Source organism: Odocoileus virginianus, chromosome 10 (assembly GCF_023699985.2).
Source record: "Odocoileus virginianus isolate 20LAN1187 ecotype Illinois chromosome 10, Ovbor_1.2, whole genome shotgun sequence".
Taxonomy (NCBI): domain Eukaryota; kingdom Metazoa; phylum Chordata; class Mammalia; order Artiodactyla; family Cervidae; genus Odocoileus; species Odocoileus virginianus.
In genome coordinates, this window is record NC_069683.1 from 13222731 (window position 1) to 13240600 (window position 17870).

General features: G+C 46.0%; 1 protein-coding gene across 8 annotated transcripts in view; it reads left to right on the forward strand.

The window, feature by feature from the left end:
* Positions 1–17870, forward strand: part of AMBRA1 (autophagy and beclin 1 regulator 1) — a 163277-nt gene that overhangs the window by 122835 nt on the left and 22572 nt on the right. For all 8 annotated transcript variants that reach the window (XM_070473093.1, XM_070473090.1, XM_070473092.1 and 5 more), the window contains 2 exons: positions 9651–9839; positions 10597–10751. In XM_070473093.1, coding sequence (XP_070329194.1) covers positions 9651–9839; positions 10597–10751 — 344 coding nt within the window. The remainder of the gene's footprint in view (positions 1–9650; positions 9840–10596; positions 10752–17870) is intronic.

Here is a 17870-nt window from a genome sequence, read left to right on the forward strand (position 1 = left end):
CAAATGTTTTAAACTAAAGGAGTTATATCTGTTTCTGTTAAGTTTTATCTTAATAGTGTACTAATAATTGTACTTCTTAGTTCCTGCCTCTCAACATCTTTTCAAACTTTGATTCAGTCCTTTTTTCCCAACCTTGCTTACATCATCTTCTAATTTGATAAACATGCTTTCTCTGTCTTACTTTGGATTGCCAGCAAAAGTGGTGCATCAGGACTTTGCACCAAGCCTGGTGGTATGTTCCTGTGGACTTCCTTTGTGTTGATTTTGGTTCATGAATTTGCACCTGGGCTTGGTTGGTCACTCGTGAAACCCATATTTTTCATCATGTCTACAGGGTATTGTGAGAGTTTGTCACATACTTTGAAATACTCAAGGTAGCCTCTGTTTGTGGCATTTCCCAGTATGCCAGTCTTGGTATCCTTATGAGACCATAAAAATGAGGTCAATTTTTCTTGTCCTGATGTTAGTGAAACCTCAGTAGCAATCATTTTCTTCCCAAGTGCTTTTAAGCCACATGTTCAATAATCTATTCTTTAACTCCACTAGAAATCAAATGCAGTCTACCTTTTCCCTTGTTAAATACCATTAGCTTGTTTACCTCTCTATTTCTGGCCTGGATCTTATTTGCCGTAATTTTCCCCAGATACTTTGTTTCTTCATTCTGTTTGCTTTATTTTTTTTATTACAGTCTGAAATATATTTACCAAAGATTTTTAAAATATAAAAGGATATACAGTGAAAAGTTTCCCAACCCTGTTCCCAGCTACACACACCTCTCCACCCCATAGGCACAGTTAGCAGTTTCCTGTTTATCTTTTCAAAGATATTATATATATGTATATGCAAATTATGTTTTTCCAGCTCTATCTAAGCTAAGTGGTAGCATATTATACCCCTTGGAAGGAAAACCGTGACAAACCTAGACAGCATATTAAAAAGCAGAGACGTCACTTTGCTGACAAAGGTCCATGTGTAGTCAAAGCTATGGTTTTTCCAGTGGTCGTGTACTGATGTCGAAGTTGGACCATCAAGAAAGCTGAGGGCCGAAGAATTGACGGGTTTGAATTGTGGTGCTGGAGAAGACTCTTGAGAGTCCGTTGGCCATCAAGGAGATCAAACTAGTCAATCCTAAAGGAAAGCAACCCTGAATATTCACTGAAAAGACCGATGCTGAAGCTCCAATACTTCAGCCACCTGATGCAAAGAGCTGACTCATTGGAAAAGACCCCGATGCTGGGAAAGAGTGAAGGCAAAAGAAGAAGGGGTTGGCAGAGGATGAAATGTTTAGATAGCATCACTGACTCAATGGACGTGAATCTGAGCAAACTCTGGGAGACAGTGAGGGACAGGGGAGCCTGTGTGCTGCAGTCCATGGGGTCGCAGGAGTTGAAGAGCACTTAGTGACTGAACAACAGCAACAAAGCACGTTATACACACTTTGCTCTCTGTACTTTGCTTTCTTTATATCTTGATGATCTTTCTGTATCAGTATGTCGTTTATTCATTATTGACTGCCTAGCATCCCACTGCCCAAGTGAAGTCTCTGGATTACTTTTTGTTGTTGTTGCGCTGGGTATTCGTTGCGGTGTGGGCTCCTCTCTCGTTGCAGAGAGCGGGGGCTCCTCCCTTGCAGTGCGTGGGCTTCTTATTGCAGTGGCTTCCCTTGCTGTGGAGCATGGGCCCTAGGCACGTGGGCTCGGTAGCTGCGGCCCCCCAGGCTCTAGAGAAGCAGCTCCGTAGCTGTGGCTCAGGAGCTCAGTCCCTCCAGGACACGAGGGGTCTTCCTGGATCAGGAGTCAAACCCATGTCTCCTGTGTTGGTAGGCAGATCCTTAACCTCTGGAACCAGCAGGGAAGTCCCACTAGATTCCGTTGTTTAACCAGTGTTCTGCTGAGGGACTTTTAAGCTGTTTCAGTCTTACACTATGCAAACTGTGCTGCAGTTTGTCATTTTGCACATGTGCAAGAATATCATAGGATAAATTCCTAGAAATGGAATTGTAGGGAGGAAGAATATGTAGATTCGTGATTTTGGTAGGTACTGCTAAACCACCCTCTGTGGAGAGAGCATACCAATTTATATTCTCACCTGTGGTTCATGAGCGTGCATGTTTCCTTAAATTCTTGTTTTTAGATTGTTCTGTCATATTTTAGAGTGTTTGCAGAATTTGTATTTCTCGTATTATAAGCTAGGTTGTATAGCTCTTCATACATTTAGCCACATGTGTTTCCTTTTCTTGGCTTGTTTGTGGGCTCACCTGTGTGTGTGTGCGTGCGTGTGTGTGTATTTGTGTGTCTGTGTGTTTGTGTGTGTGTTTTGTGTGTGTGTGTGTGCGCGCGCGCGCGTGTGCGTTGCTGGTCTTTTCCTTATCAGTTCTACAGGAGCTCTTTATAAATCAGAAAATTAACTCATAGGAGGAGTTTCCTGGTTGTCACTTGTCTTTTGTCTCTGCTGAAGGTTATTTTTGTCATAAGACTTATTTTAAGTAGTCAGAATTATCCAACTTTCCTTTTATGGTTCCTAGATTTTGTGGCAGCATCCAGAAGATCAGATAGTACTTTTACATTTTAATTTTTTCCTTTAAATCTTTGATTCATCAGAAGGTTAACCCAGTCCAAAATAAACAGAGTATGACCCAACTTTTCCCCCATGTGGCTGCTCATTTGTCCCAACCAGTATACAAAATGATTCATTTGTCCCCATTGATTTGGGATGTCACTTTTATCCTATTAGTATCCTGTGAGTATATAGATGTATTTCTCCTGTCTTTTCTGCCCCAGGAATCTGTCTGATTATTCATGTAACAGTGTCACATTGGTTTAAGTTTGAGGCTCTGTCTTTTAGTATCTGGTAGGACTGGTCTTCTTTTGTTATTTTTTAATCCAAAATTTCCTGCCTGCTTGAACATTTTGATCATCTGTATGGACTTTAAAACTACCTCCTTCTTACCTTCACCGCCCTGAAAAAATCCTGTCAGTGTAATTAATGTGATCCCATTGAATATATAAAATAACTTAAGGAGACTCAGTATTTTTGTGGTATCTTATTATGTAAGAACATGGCATGATTTTCTGTCTCTCCAAGTCTCTCTTATGTTCTTAAGTTTTCTTCATGTAATTTTATACATTTTCAAAGTTTATTGTTAAAAGCTTTTTTAAAAATTCTGCTCTTTTACTGCATTTGTTTACTAATTATAGTTGTTATTCAGTTTAGTCTCTGGGTATGTTATCGGTAAATGGCATTAATTTTACCTTCTCCATTTCAACTTGTACACTTGTGATTTCTTCTTGTCTAAGTGCATTGGCTGCTACAATCAGAACAGTGTTAAATAATAGCAGGCATCCTCATATCATTCCTGATTTCAGTAGGAAACATCTAGCTTTTTCCCAGTATGCATAGTTAACTTTTGGGTTAAACCAGAACTAGTTTATCATTTTAAGGAAGCCATCTATTCTTGTACATGTGTGCATGCTAAGTCGCTTTAATCGTGTCCAACTCTTTGCAACCAAATGGACCGTAGCCTACCAGGGTTCTCTGTCCATATGATTCTCCAGGCAGGAATACTGGAGTGGGTTGCCATGCCCTCCTCCAGGGGATCTTCCCCACCCAGGGATCAAACCCGCATCTCCTACAACTCCAGCATTGCAGGCAGATTCTTTACCGCTGAGCCACCGGGGAAGCCCCTATTTATTCTTATTTTATTGTTAATTTTTATCAAGAATAGAGACTGGGAATTCCCTGGTGGTCCAGTGGTTAGGACTTAATGCTTTCACTTCCTGAAGCCCAGGTTCAACCCCTGGTTGGGGAACTAAGATCCTATAAGCTGCGTAACCAAAAAAAAGAGAGGTTAGATATTAAATTCAGTCATGTCTTATCATCATCTATGATGATAACTAAATGTTTTTTTCTCTCCTTTGACCTAATAATATGATCATTATGTTAATAGATTATATAACATTGAACCCCTCCTTACCTTACCTTGAATAAACCCTACCTGGTTCATGGTATGTTCTTTAGCATTAAATTCTTTCCACATAGCTTCCTGATAATTTACTTCAAGAGTTTTTTCCTCGAAATCTGTGAGTTTTGGTATCAATGTTATGCTTGTGTAGCAAATATAATTTGAAAGTTTTTCTTTGTCTAGAACAGTTTAAGTACGATTATAATTACTTGTACTTTTTTATAATTTTAAGGTCTGAGCTGGTTGCTTTCTTCTTTCCTCTTTTTTTTCCACAAACATAGGGAGAGGTCGTTCTTTGATAACGTTCTCTCTGTCAACTGCCTTATGTTGATTAAGCAAATGAACTCTTGAGCCACACTGTCTGTGTTCAGGTCTGCGCAGCCACCTTCTAACAGTGTAACCTTGGTTAATTAATCTCTCTGCACCTTAGTTTCCTTGTCTATAAAATGAGGGTTATATAATAGTGCCAACTTCATGTGACTGTTATGAGAATTAAATTAGTTAGTACACATCAAGCACTCTGAACAACATCTGGCACTTACTGTAGTAAATGGTCAATGGATGTTAGCTCTTTTTATCATGTCTTTTTCTTGAAAATTATACCATGATTCTTTGAGAGTGTGGCCATAATTCTAAAGTCACCCCTGCCCTGCTTTCAGTCCTCCAAGAGGTGCCTCTGGAGAGTGATGTTCATGTAAAGAAGGTAGTTCTGTCTTAACCTGTTGGCTTATCTGTAACTGGCTTCTGATCCAGCATTCTGAAGCGTGTTGTTTTCTCCCCAGTTGGAGACAATTTTCTTTGAAAGAAAAACCAGTTCTGAAGAATACAGGCACTGGACGTACTGCTGGCACAGTCTTTTTGGTTGTCCTTAACATTCTCTGTACAAGCCTCCACTTGTTCTGACTGCAGCTTCCTGTCATTCTCCTTCTGTGTTCCTTCCTGCTTCCTTTGATCATGGCTGTTGTAAAACCTGAGCTGATCAAAGAGCATTATGGTACAACCAGATTGACTTATTTAACTTGGCTCACCTTTCCCCCTCATTTAGGTCCTGTGTAGTGGTAGAATTCTGCTACTTAAAAGTGCCCTATTTTACTCAAGAGTTACTTAGGAAAAAAACTTGGCATTCTAGGAGTTTAGGGTTTGTTGGTGGCCGACGTTCCTTGCCATGGTCTTACCCTCTAGAATGCCAGTCACTTTTACCTAACTCTGCTTTTCCTGGTTGGCCTGAATAAAGTCTCGTTACAGTTTTGATAGATTGAGTTGTCGGCAGAGTTAAGTTGGGGGTCTGTTTTGCAGTAGCATTTGTTTCTGAACCTTGCCTGCTTCCCAGAGGAGGGTAGCGTTTGGCTTGGGCCCAGCATGTGCCTGGGAGCCACTGGCCCTCAGTTTTACTCGTGTGTGGTCAGCAGCCTCTGTGTTGCTGTGTCATCTGACTTAATCTGAATTGAATTCAACCCTTTTCTACAATTAGGCTAAAGAGTCTCACCACCTATTTCTCTTAGTTGAGATGTAGGATTAATGGATTTCTATCTGTAAAGAGTTAAGAAGTTTGTGAGTAAGGCCTCGTATAACATAGATAATTTTGAAACTGCTGTCATGGAAAAAAAAAAAAAGCTCATTAGATGTACTGTGTGTTTAAAGAGTAAGCTCTTATGGGTGAGTAGCATTGGTCACCAGGGTGTCCCGGTGAGTAGCATTGGTCACCAGGGTGTCCCGGTGACCTTAAGAAACCCAGAGGCTGAATGGTGCAGGGCACACACACACATCCACAGAGGATGTTGTGATTGCCACTGCTGGGCATGCTTACATAGTGTCATCTGGAGCTCTGTGCAGGAGGTCTTATTCTGAAATCTGAGGGCTCAGAGATAGCCAAAAGGAAATTTTCCTGCTGATTTAAACCCCTTTGGGTTTTCCAAATCAGGATCTAATGCATTTGCAAAAGCACTGCAGCCACTAATCACTCCTGTGGCCTCATCTGGCCAGCCAGCAACAGGCTGCAAATCGATCTTTGTACAAGGTGTTTGTTTATAATTTATGGAGCTGATAGGAAGGCAGAGCCATCTGCTCCTCCAGGCATCAGTATTTCTTACCCCTCCCATTCCCTGCTAGGGCATTTTCACTTGGAAATCGTTTATAATTAGGAGGCGATTACACTGCAAAGTCTGGAACATGGCTTCCTGCTGTCTCCTGCATCGTTCTCACTCCCCCTGGAGCTGCCCCGCTGAAGCTCTGAAGCGGTTCTGATTTGAAAAATCCTTGCTTTCCTAGCCCTCATTTCCATCCTCATCTTCCCAGCTAACTGCTCCATCATCATTCCCCGCATGTGTCTTGCCTTTCTGTGCAGGGCTGTTTGCTGGAACTCCAGCTCAGGGATCAAGGGGTGTTTGGTGAGGCAGCAGTTTTCAAGTGTGGTCCTAGATCAGCAATATCGGAGACACCTGGGAACTCACTCGAAATACAAATTCTCAGGCCTCACCCCAGCAATCAATCCGGGTGATTCTGGTGCATGCTAACACCTGAGAACCACTGTAGTAAGGCAAGGCAGGAAGCAGAACAAAGATTTCTGGTGGCTTGCGGGTTGCCACTACCCCAGGCTGTATTTCACTTCACCTTTTTCTCCACCTGATTACATTATTGTCGAGTCCAAAAAAGGATGAGCTGTCCTTGTCATTAGTGCATTACTTTCCTATGGCCTGAGAAAACAAATAAGAGGGCCAGGAAATCTCTCCCTGTGTAAATTAACTCATCAAAATTTCAGCCTTCTGAGAAGACGCTGCACGAATGAATTGAAGCAGTGACCACTCACCATTGTAACTGAACATTTCCATTTCCATGTGGGAAATTAATAGACAACAAGCAGCAAATGTAAATTGCTAATTGGAGCTCTGAAATATTAATGAAACTGTAAACACACCACCCAGTGCTTGCTGAAGCTACCAAATCACTCTTTGCCTACCATGTCCCCATCACTAGGGGAGAAGTAAAACCCTGGATCCCTAGCCACACACCAAATTGAGCCTGCTGCTGGAGAAACTCCACTTTAATTCCGGCATTCTCTTTTCACGTGTTATTTGCGTCTCTGTCTGAGCTCACTGCAGGAACTGGCAGCAGTTGTGAAATTGGGTGGGGTTGAGGGGAGGGGACTGAATTTGGGGGCTGGCCATTTAATTGGAATCATCCTTAGACAGTACAGACACAAACGCAGTGGGTTGGATTTGGGGGCTCACAAAATGCTTTTTGTCTATATGCCCAGTTTTTCAGTCAGTTAGAGCCAGACTTCTCAGAAGAAGGAAGACCTTATTTGTAATTTCCTCCCCACCCCCAGCCCACCTTAGAGATTAATCTGTAAGTTGGATAGCATTGCTGACTCAACGGACATGAGTTTGAGCAAACTCCAGGAGATAGTGAAGGACAGGGAAGCCTGGCACACCGCGATCAGCGGAGTCACAGAAGGTTGGACACGACTTAGTGACGGAACTGCAACAATCTAGCAGTGCTTTTCTCATGGTGGTGATGAGTTTTGAGGGTCATTGTAGGCTTCTGTATGTTTAAACTGCAGGTTAACACATATGAACTAGAACTCTGTAACAGCAAGGTAGAAAAGCCTCCTTTCATAAAATACATGCATTTTTGAGACATTAAATGTAGATAAGATGGAAACCATGCAAAGCTGTCTTAAAGCCCACAGAGTCCATTTCCTTCTGTGTTTATTTTCATGTCCTACTTAATATTTGTGATTTACTTTTTCTCTCCACCTTGGATGGTCAGTTTCTTTTTACCTTTCTGAGAACTGTGCCAACATCAAGGTTAGAAAATGAAGATGGACTCACTCTTAAAGCTCCCCCAGTTCCTTTGACTCTGTATCCCCAACTGCAATGCTGTGTCTATTCAGGGAAGGAAGGAGATTGTTTCTGGCAACAGGTTTGGGACCCTGAGTAAGGAGCAGACGGTCTCAGTGCTAACTCGATCGATCTCGCCGCACAGGCCCGAGCAGATGGTGGGTTGGAAGTTGGGCAGCACAGAGCCCTAATGGTGATAGCATTGAGTACTTGGCTGTCATTATTTTGTTAGTGAGCAAACAGAACCACCCTGGTGGTCCCTTCTCAGTGTCACGTGTGCTGGTGGAGTCGGTGTCAGCCCCCAAGAATTGGCACAGTGGCCAATCAGTGTGTTCCGATGTCTTTTTTGATCCACTCTGTCATCTGTGTGGCTTCATTAACAACACACAGAGAAAGGGAGATGAATACAGAGCTTTAGAAATCACTCCCAAGTTCCTGATAAACCTCAACAGCCCCTCCACCCGCCCCTAGAAAGCAGTTCTTTGTTTTCTTTTCCTTAGGGTAATTTCCTGAGGAAGCTCGCCCTTGACATTGGCTCCTGGAGTAGCTCACCTAGAATCTGGTGAGGGCCCTTGAGCTTGCCTGTTGGTTTGTTTTAACTATAATACCTCTGCCAGTGGCTGTTTAAGTAATCTTTCAGTAAGAGAAAGAGGGACTTCCCTGGAGGTCCCATGGTTTACGACTCTGCATTTCCAATGCAGGGAGCACAGATTTGATCCCTGGTCAGGGAACTAAGATCCCACATCCTCATGGTGCAGCCAAGAAGAATTTTTACGAGAGAGAGAAAGAGTAAATTAGTCTCTTTGCACGTGCACATAAGGTAGATCTGAAGGAGACAGAGCCCAGAGGCGCTTGGATGTGCTGTGTGTCCGTTCCCTTCGGATGTTGTTGTGCTGTTCCGCTCATGCCCGTACTGCGGGCACTCTGTTTCCAGGCTCACATCGAGGGTAGACCACTTCCAGAGATGCTCAGAGAGGGGTTCAAATGGGAACTGAGACCCGGTATGCGGGCCCAGTCCCGGAGCTGGCTCACATTGAGTAGGTTCTGTCATGTGGAATGGATTCTCCCCACCAACACAGTCCTCCACCCCGCCCTGCCCAAGCCCTCATGCTGAGCCGGCCTGCCTCCTGGCTGACGGTGCATAATTCTCAGTAAGTGCTAAGTGCAGACTGGAGCTGTCCATGGTCATGGGCTTCTGGCATGGGTGGAGGGACCCACACTCCCAAGAAGAGTGAACAGTTCCAGCCCTCCAACCAGTCTGGGCTTTCTCTTTATCCTCTCTTGTGGAATTAGGGATTAGTATCAGCAAGGAGCTGTCCAGAAGACTGAAGTCTCTAAATGCTCCAGTTTTCTTAAAGGAGAAAATAAGACACAAATTTGTGAAATGATTTCCTTCTCCAAGGTCAGATAGAGGTGGAGAGTAGCATTCTCACCCCCAAGCAAGTTTTACCTGTATCACCTTTTTCTTAGAATCAGCAGGTTTACATTTTCATTCATCTCAGTTTTGATCTTTTGGACAATAACTGCTGTTGAGTGGCTCTTCAGGGACAGTTTTTAATAACTTTCTCCTTATCTCGCAAATGTTTTCTCTTAAGTGTGAGTTAGGACTCAGTAGGTGGTTGTGGTGTATTGACTGTAGTTTCCTATTACGGGGGTAGAAGAGATATCTTTTCAGTGTCTTGTGTTGCTTGTTTCGTGACATTTTAGTAGGATAAGGCAGCCTTCAGTATTTCTGGAGAGGGTTCGGATTCGGGCCCTTAGGGAGACACCCCCGAATGTCTTGACCCAGCATTTTTCACACCATTAACTCCAGACTTCCTTACCCTCTTTTCTTTCTTTGTCTGATGCAGCCTCCGTGAATGTGCTAGTGCAGAACTGCAAGATCTACAATGATGCCAGCTGTGACATTTCTGCAGATGGCCAGCTCCTGGCAGCATTCATCCCTAGCAGTCAGAGGGGCTTTCCTGACGAAGGCATCCTGGCAGTGTACTCCCTGGCGCCCCATAACCTGGGCGAGATGCTCTACACCAAGCGGTTTGGTAAGGGATGGGAAGCCCAGCATAGTGACACATGGTACCTTGCCCTGGCATTCCCTGGTGAGGCACCACTTAGGTGGGAGTGATGGTCACATGCTGCCCCCTGCTTCACAGGCACAGGTCAGAGGAAGCTACTCTGTCCTAGCTGGTAGTGTTGCAGGAGAGTCCTCCCCACCACCGTGGCATCACCGGCATACTCCCGTTGTGAGGGGCGAGAGTGGGGGAGGAGCTCTGTTCTTGGTCATGGCTCGGGGAAGTGGGCACACTCACACGCTGCAAGCCAGTCTGGCATTGTGTCGATTTATGTACAAGGGTGTTCACAGCGGTGTTATTTGTCACAGAGAAAAATGTCAAATTCTGAAGAGTTGCTTAAATAAATGATGGTGCATTGACAAGACAGAATACCATTTGGCCTTTAAAACGCTCTTACAGAGGAATATTTAATGGGGAAAAATGTTTGTAATGTATGAAGTGAAAAAAGTGGATTTCAAAATAGCAGTTACAGTATGATGATAATTTTTAAATGTGATTCTGTGCTAATACAGGTTAGCATTCCTTAAGTACTCTTTATATGTCAAGAGCTAGACGTAGTACTTTACACACCTTCTCATTGTGCTCCTCACTGCCGTCCTGTGAGATTAACCCCAGGATGACCAAATAGAGATGAAGAGCAGGGAGAGAGAAGAAAGACTGCAGGAAGATTATTTGCTGGTAATCTCGAGAGCTTTAGGCAACGCCTTTCTGTGCTTCTGGCCCTCAGGTCCCAATGCCATCTCGGTGAGCCTGTCCCCGATGGGCCGGTACGTGATGGTGGGCTTGGCCTCGCGGAGGATCCTGCTGCACCCCTCCACGGAGCACATGGTGGCCCAGGTCTTCCGGCTGCAGCAGGCACACGGGGGCGAGACCTCCATGAGGGTGAGTGCCTTGCTCGTGGCTTCGCCGCGTGGTGGTTCTCCTCGGCCTGGCCGGCAGAGCAGTGCAAGCCAGAGGTGTGGTCCCCCAGCCAGGACCGGAGGCATCACGCCCATACGGAGCCAGGAAGGACTCTAGTCCGGCCTAGTCGTGACCAGCCAGCCTCACTTTTGGATGCTCTGGGCCATTAAAAGGCAGTCTTTCTCATACCCTAAATCACAAGCTGGGGCCCCAGAGGCCTGAAGGGATCTTGGGATAGAGACCAAACTGAATACGTCCTTTCAACTTGAGACCTGTAGTCTGGAGATACATAAAGAACCCAATGAAATATTTATGTCTTTTTGTTTTTTAATTTTTGAGGAGGCAGGCTATAAAAAGAGATAGGTAGTATACTATGAAATGTTCCTTTCCTGAGGCTGTAATCACAGTGGGAGATGCGGACTCTGCGAAGCTGCCATGCTCCTAACTGTCCCATCCATCCACCAGCAGGGAAAGGTGGTGTTTAGAACCTGCTCTTGTCTGAAACCGTCCTCTGTGTATCGCCATAAAAGCCTCTGGGCATCATGGGGTTAGTGACCTCCTGGACTCAACCAGTCTAGCTTCTGACTGAGATTCCCACATCCCACGGGGGCTCATTTGGCCAGGATTTTGTCAAGGGGAATTGAGCATTTGAACAGTTCTCTAATTAGATGGTATTTAAGCTCTGTCTCGAGCTAAGAACCTGTGAATTCCCCTAGCACTGTGTGCTGTGCCACTTATAGTTTTATGCTCTTGCTTATGTGTTGTTTCGTGTTTTCTTTAGCTGTGTGGTATGTCTGTTTAATCCACCCAATTAGGTTCACTGTAAGCTCCGAAGGGGCATATCCCCCAGGGCCGCTCATTTAGTGCCACACATGTAGATGCTTGTGGAATTCAGGCTGGAATCTGAAGCATTGGTTTAAAGAAAAAGCCTGAAGACAGGACCCATGATACACAGAGCAGTGGAAAGCAGGTGGCCAGGCGTGGCATCTCCAGCCTCTTCTCACTCCAGTTCTGCAGGGAGGAAGCCCTGCTCTGCTGAGCCACTTTCCAAGCCCTGGAGCCAATAAGGCCTTCTCCTGCCTGGGTGCCTTTATCTGGAGTGTCCTCTTCTCCCCGAAACCCAACTGCGTGCAGGCTGCTTCCCTGCTGTGGAATCTTCGAATCAGGGTTGATCACTCCCCTGTATGGAGCACACTGTCTGTGTTAACACTCGTCACACCAAACTGCCATTCCATGTCTCCATGTCATTCTCCTCTCTTGGCCCAGGAGCTCGTTGAGAATAGAGACCCTGTTTCACCTTTGTGAAGTCCAAGTACCTAATGAGGAACCTGATATTTAGGAGAAGCTGAGGGAATAAAAGAGAATCTTAAGAAAAGCATCCTTATCATTTCCAGCTTGTCACTAGCAGGACCAGTGAAGGGTGATTTCATGTGCCAGCATGCCTCTGGCAAGGGTAGAAACGAGGCATTGTCTGCTTTTGACATCATAATGACAGGAAAGTTCTGATTCTTGAATTCCGTGTGACTGGAAATGTTTGACATTGAATGACTGGGAGGGGACTTTGCGGAAGTTCATCAAGCCTGTTTTCTTACCTAGAGAAATGAGGATGGAAGGTGAACTTTAAATATTCTTATGTTAAGCAGATTTGGTTGGTAAAAGTACCTGGTGTCTGCTTTTCACCACCTAGAGTCTTGGTCCTTGCTGTTCTTCTTACCCTTCCTGCCCAACTATGGAATAACGGTTTCTAATCAGTAAGAGACTGGAGCAGTAATGGACATCTCCAACCTCTTCCAGAAGCCAGGGCTCCTGCCCAACTTTTGGGCACAGCCTGCCATCCTAGCAAGGTTCCTCTCTTCCATAAGTAGCCAGAAGCACCTGGCTGAAGGCAGACAGCTCCAGAGTGGAAGCCAAGATGCTGTCCCAGATGGGGCCCACCGCGTAGGGGGTGCAGTTGGAGTCTGCTGTGGAGATGAGGGGCGCAGGGCACCTAGCCAGCTGCTGCGTGCATGACAGGAGCTGCTTGTCAGGCCTCCCGGGCTTGTCAGGCTTTCGATTCTTGACAGGCCTCACCTGCTGCTTAGCAGGGGCTTCCCCGGTGACTCAGTGTTCAAGAATCCACCCACCCATGTGGGAGACGTGGGTTCGATGCCTGGGTTAGGAAACTCCCCAGAGTAGCAAATGGCAAGCCACTCCAGAATTCTTGCCTGGAAAATTCCGTAGACAGGGGAGCCTGGTGGGCTACAGTCCATGGGGTCGCAAAAGAGTTGGACACGACTGAGGATGCCCACACCACTTAGGAGAGGAGCTAAGTAATTTGAAAGTTCTCATTTGGGAAGTGTTTCCCTCACATAGGAGGCAGGATCTGGGCTTCTCAGCAAGGTTTTTGCTTACCCTGTGTCCACCCAGTCTGACTTTAAGCCCCCGTACTAGAGAAAGGTTTCTGGTTTTCCAGGTCTCGGTTGCCCCTTACGACTGAAGACAGCAAAGCACTCAGCACATGTCCCTGAATTCAGTACCCGGTGGGAGGGAAGACACCAGCTTTTTTGGATAGCTGTGCTGTACCACCATTTAAGGCAAGAAGTGCCATTTTTATCTGAGAACAGGGAGCAAGGGTTTAATGGACAATAGAGGCTCGCCCTCTTTGCACAGATAAGTGTAGATGAGTGTCTGCATCCGTCATGTGCAGCTCTGTCCGTGAAGGGGTTGTGGGCACTGGGCCTGTCCTGGAGCTCCTCTGTCAGGTCCCCCTTCTCCGTGGTGTTAGCTCTTGGAATTCACTGTGTTAACGTTGAGAGGTGAAATTGTTGGGCCAACAGATGTTCCTTGGAGAACATCCCCAAGAACATTGACTTAGGTTAATTCCCACTGAGGGACTCTCTCTCCTCAAGAGATGATCCCTTACCCAATTGCATATGAAAACTGTGAAAATGAATTGCTAATTGCTCTTAGCCTGGGTGCACTTATTAACAGCAGGTTCTTTAGACCTGTGGATCAGTGCTTCTCAAACTGTGCTCCTTGGACAACCTGCATTAGAATGCACGGGGTCCTGGTTAAAATACAGGCTCTACTTCAGACCTAAAATCAATAAGAATTGGACGGGGAGGGGACCAGGTATTTGTGTCTGTCAAACAAGCTTCCAGATGATCTCATATGCACTTGAGTTTGAGAACTGCTGTTCTTAATGACTGCTTTCTTCATTTTGGGTTTCTGCCTCTTCAGCAAGGCAGAGCCATCCTCAGGTTCCGGTCTTACTGTGGTTTTGTGCATGGCGCTTGATCCTTTGCTGATTTTGTTGGAGGCACAGTGGCGTTTGTGTTCTGTTTCCTATCAGACTCTTAGCTGTTTGTCTGTCCATGCTTCACCTCCCATCTTTTCTCAGCTGTAATTGCTTTCCAGGGTTCTCCCTTGAATATCTCTATGTGCTGAATTCTTTTCTTCCCCATGTTGAGTTTAATTATTATCCTTGTTTCTAGGATCTACGGTCCTCAGACATTTGCCTTCTCTGCTTAATAAGGCTAGGCTTAGTCTTCCCAATTTTAGGATCATTGGCAAATCAGGAGAAGTAAGACTGGATGCCTGTTCTGTCTGTCCCTTCCCTCTGTCCAGTTGAGCCCCCTCCAGGCTGGATATGCTGTTGTCCATGCTTCAGGGCCTCACTTGCCGCCTGACTCCCTCACACTTGAGCCAGTGGGGCTTTTTGTTAATTTCTGTTTTGTTTCTAAGTTAGACGTTTAGGGATTGCTGAGCTGAAGTTTTGCTGAATTCTCAAAACACTCAACTGCCTGAGTTCCCTCTCTGCTTTCACTTCCTAATTGGAAGAGAGCACAGTGTTGTAACTGAAAACAGCAATTAATTTTCTCAAATTGTGGCAACTTGCACAGAGTAATAACTCTGGTTGTAACCAAGTGAAAGCATAAAATAACAAAAATATAAAATTACTAAGGAACCCAGAAATAGTCATAGAGCAAACTGCTCTTCCAGTTTGCATGGGTAATGAGTGCTGCTTTACCTGGGAATGGGGGCAAGAGTCAGCGGTGGGGGGCGGGGGCAGGCAGTGCTAGGGTGGTTTGAGCTAGAAAGCAAGAATGTTTCGTGGTTTCCACACAGGAATTAGCAGGTGTTATGCTTCTCCTCCCAGATGCACAGACCACCCCCTCCCCACAGCAGGTGGGGGTGGTAGGCATGTAAGTGGTTTAATGAGAAGGGACAGGGCTTCTCATCCCAAAACCCCTGCTTCTCCCAGGGGGCACTGGCCGCTTGGCTCTCACCAGCGCCGGTTTGCTTTCATCTCTGATCGCTTTTTGGGGGGCGGCAGGAGTGATGGACGAGGGACTTGAGTGGGAGAAGTGAGCCCTGGGACGGAGAGCAGTTTAGCTCTCCTTTCTCCCTGAAACAGCATCGTGCTCTGTAAGGCAAAGCCTCCAATAACTTAAGGGCCAATTTTATTGAAAGCTTTTTCTTTGTGGCCATGTGGTGAATCTGTATTCAAGGGTTGAGCATCCATTACCCAGACAGATGGTTAGTTTGGAGGGGGTGTTGGGAAGAGAGAGCCTGCCCTTCCCTCCCTTCACCCCTGTCTCTCTCCCTTCCTCCTGCTTCTCCCCTACTCGCCGCCTTCCCTCTGCTCTCCCACCGCCCCAGGCCGCTTCTTAACCCTGCGAGTTCTGCTCTTCTGTGCTGGACTGTCCCCGGGTGTAACGTCTCCCTCGAGCGCGCCAGCTCCACACATACACACACATCCCCCAGGACTTTCCTGGTGGTCCAGTGGTGAGGACTACATGCTTCCACTGCAGGGGGCTTTGGAACTAAGATCTCACATGCCTCAGAGTGTTACCAAGAAAAAAAAACACGGAAAGATAAGCACACACCCCCCCCTTCATCCTCAATAGTTCCTAGGCAGCAGAAAAGGAAGGCAGGCTTTTTAGACCTGCACCCTACTCATATCTAACTGGGCAGTGGGTCTCAGTGTGTATTCCCAGGACTGAGTCCGCATCATCAGGGAACTTCACAGAAGTGCAGCTTCTCAGCCCCATCCCAGGCCTACTGAATGCGAAGCTCTGAGGGTGGAGCACAGCCATCCTTGTTTTACCAAGCCCTCCGGTCGAGTGTGTGCGCCAAGCAAGATTGAGAACCAGCCGCCAGCTGCGTGGGGTTCCCAGTCGGACCTGTCAGTTTAGCCGTGTTCTTTTCTCTTTTGCGTCACTTACGTCTCTTACTGTCTCTGAAGCCTCGTCTGGCTCATTTCTGTGGCTCCTTTAACCAGATCTCTCAGGTTCTGTCAAGAAGTTGAAAAACTGATGAGGACCTCAGCATTTCTGGATCCTGCTGGCATCCCAGTGATAGCACTTGAAGGACTAAGGCTGTGGCGCCTTCTCCCAGTTCTCCCATTCTAATTAAGATTCTTACCTGCCCACAGCTGACTTCACTCAGGCCCATGCCTTTTGGCCTGCGTGCTATACGGGGATTCTTAGGCTTGTGAAGTGAGAAACAGCAGCTTTATCTTTCCCTCTAGGACCTTCCCCATCTGAAGGAGCGGTTCTTGAGCTCCTTTTTCCAGCATGGACTCACTGCTGTCCTTGGATGGGTGGTGCCGCCGGTGCCCATTAGCGGCTGTCTTGGTGTCGCTTTGCTCATGAAGAGACATTCGCTGGCTTTGTTTCACACCATTTCATGCCATCTTCACAGAACAGCCCAGGGATGACTGATGATAATGATTGTTACCATAGGTACATTAAAATGAACCACAGAAGAAACTTGGCGTGTAGAGTACTCCGATGAGTCATAGCTAAACTGGAGCTGAGACCCTGGGTCAGGATGGGTGGCCAGTGCTGTCCACCCTTGACCAGCATTATGTGACTAACATCTATAGGCTCTTTCGGCCTGTCCTTGCTCCAGTCTTCAACGTGTACCCTTTACCATGGCTTCCTCCTTACCCTGAATTTAGCCTGTGATCACATCCAATCATCTGCACTTACTTAGATTCTAAAAGTCTGATATTCAAACTTGACTCAATCCAGAGTATTCTCCAGAAATCTTAAGAGAACTGAGCCTCTTAATCTTGTCTGGCCTTGGGAGTGGCAGACACTGAAAATAAAGAGATTTTATTTTTGTATTCTGGAAGGGTACTATTTCTTCAAGGAGAGATGGGGATAAAAGAGACAGCTTTGTTGTCAGAAGTGATTTACTCCTTCCTAAGATTTTTGTCCTCATTAATTTTCTTAAAGCTGCTTGTCAGTTGATTAAAAGCCGCTTCCGCTGCAATTATCTTAAAGTTGACTTCAGAGATGTGGTTACAAAGCATCCATCCTCAGAAAGTTTCTTTCTTCAGCACGTCGTAGGAAAGGGGGAGGGGGTGTGGGAGAAGTCAGTGGTGTCTCTGATGCGATTTTTCGGAGTAGGGAGGGGGCAAGATAAAAAATTAAAAATAACGTTAGAGCTGCAATCAAAGCCATTCGTTTAGGCGAATTTTTTCCATGACAGATTCCTTCGACTTTGACAGTTTTTTTTTTTTTTTTTTCCTTCCACGGCTTCTTAATAGAGCATAGCCTGTGCTGCATTTTATTCTTTTCACTCAAAATCTTACTGAGCCCCTGCCCTGGGCTGAATACTTGGTCCGGGAGTACAGTGAACAGAATGGATCTCGTCCCTGCTGTCCTGGTGCACACACGCTCAACATCTGGCCTCTTAACAGCCTTTTCACTGCAGCGTCCCCAGCCTTCACTGTGTCCGGCAGAGAGGCACTCCGCGTTCGTTCCGGGGAGCGACGTCGCTCTGCAGTCCTGTGTGCCGTTTGGGCCCTGCGCACGTGTGAACACACACCCCTACTCACCAGCACCATTGGTGCACCTGGCATACGCCTCACGAGATGGTAACCGAGCACAAGTGTTAGATGTGATCCTCGTGTAAAGGGGTTCTGCCTGGCATCAGCGAGTCTCTCAGGGCTCTAGTCCCAGCCCTGAGACATGCTGAGAGGTTCCCAGTGGATGTTTCAGAAGTGAAACGCGAAATATTTTTTTTAAGAATTGGTTGGAGAACCAACTTTTCCATTTCTAGAAGCCAAAAGTATTTTACGTTACCCCCATTGTGAACCTTCTTCTTTCA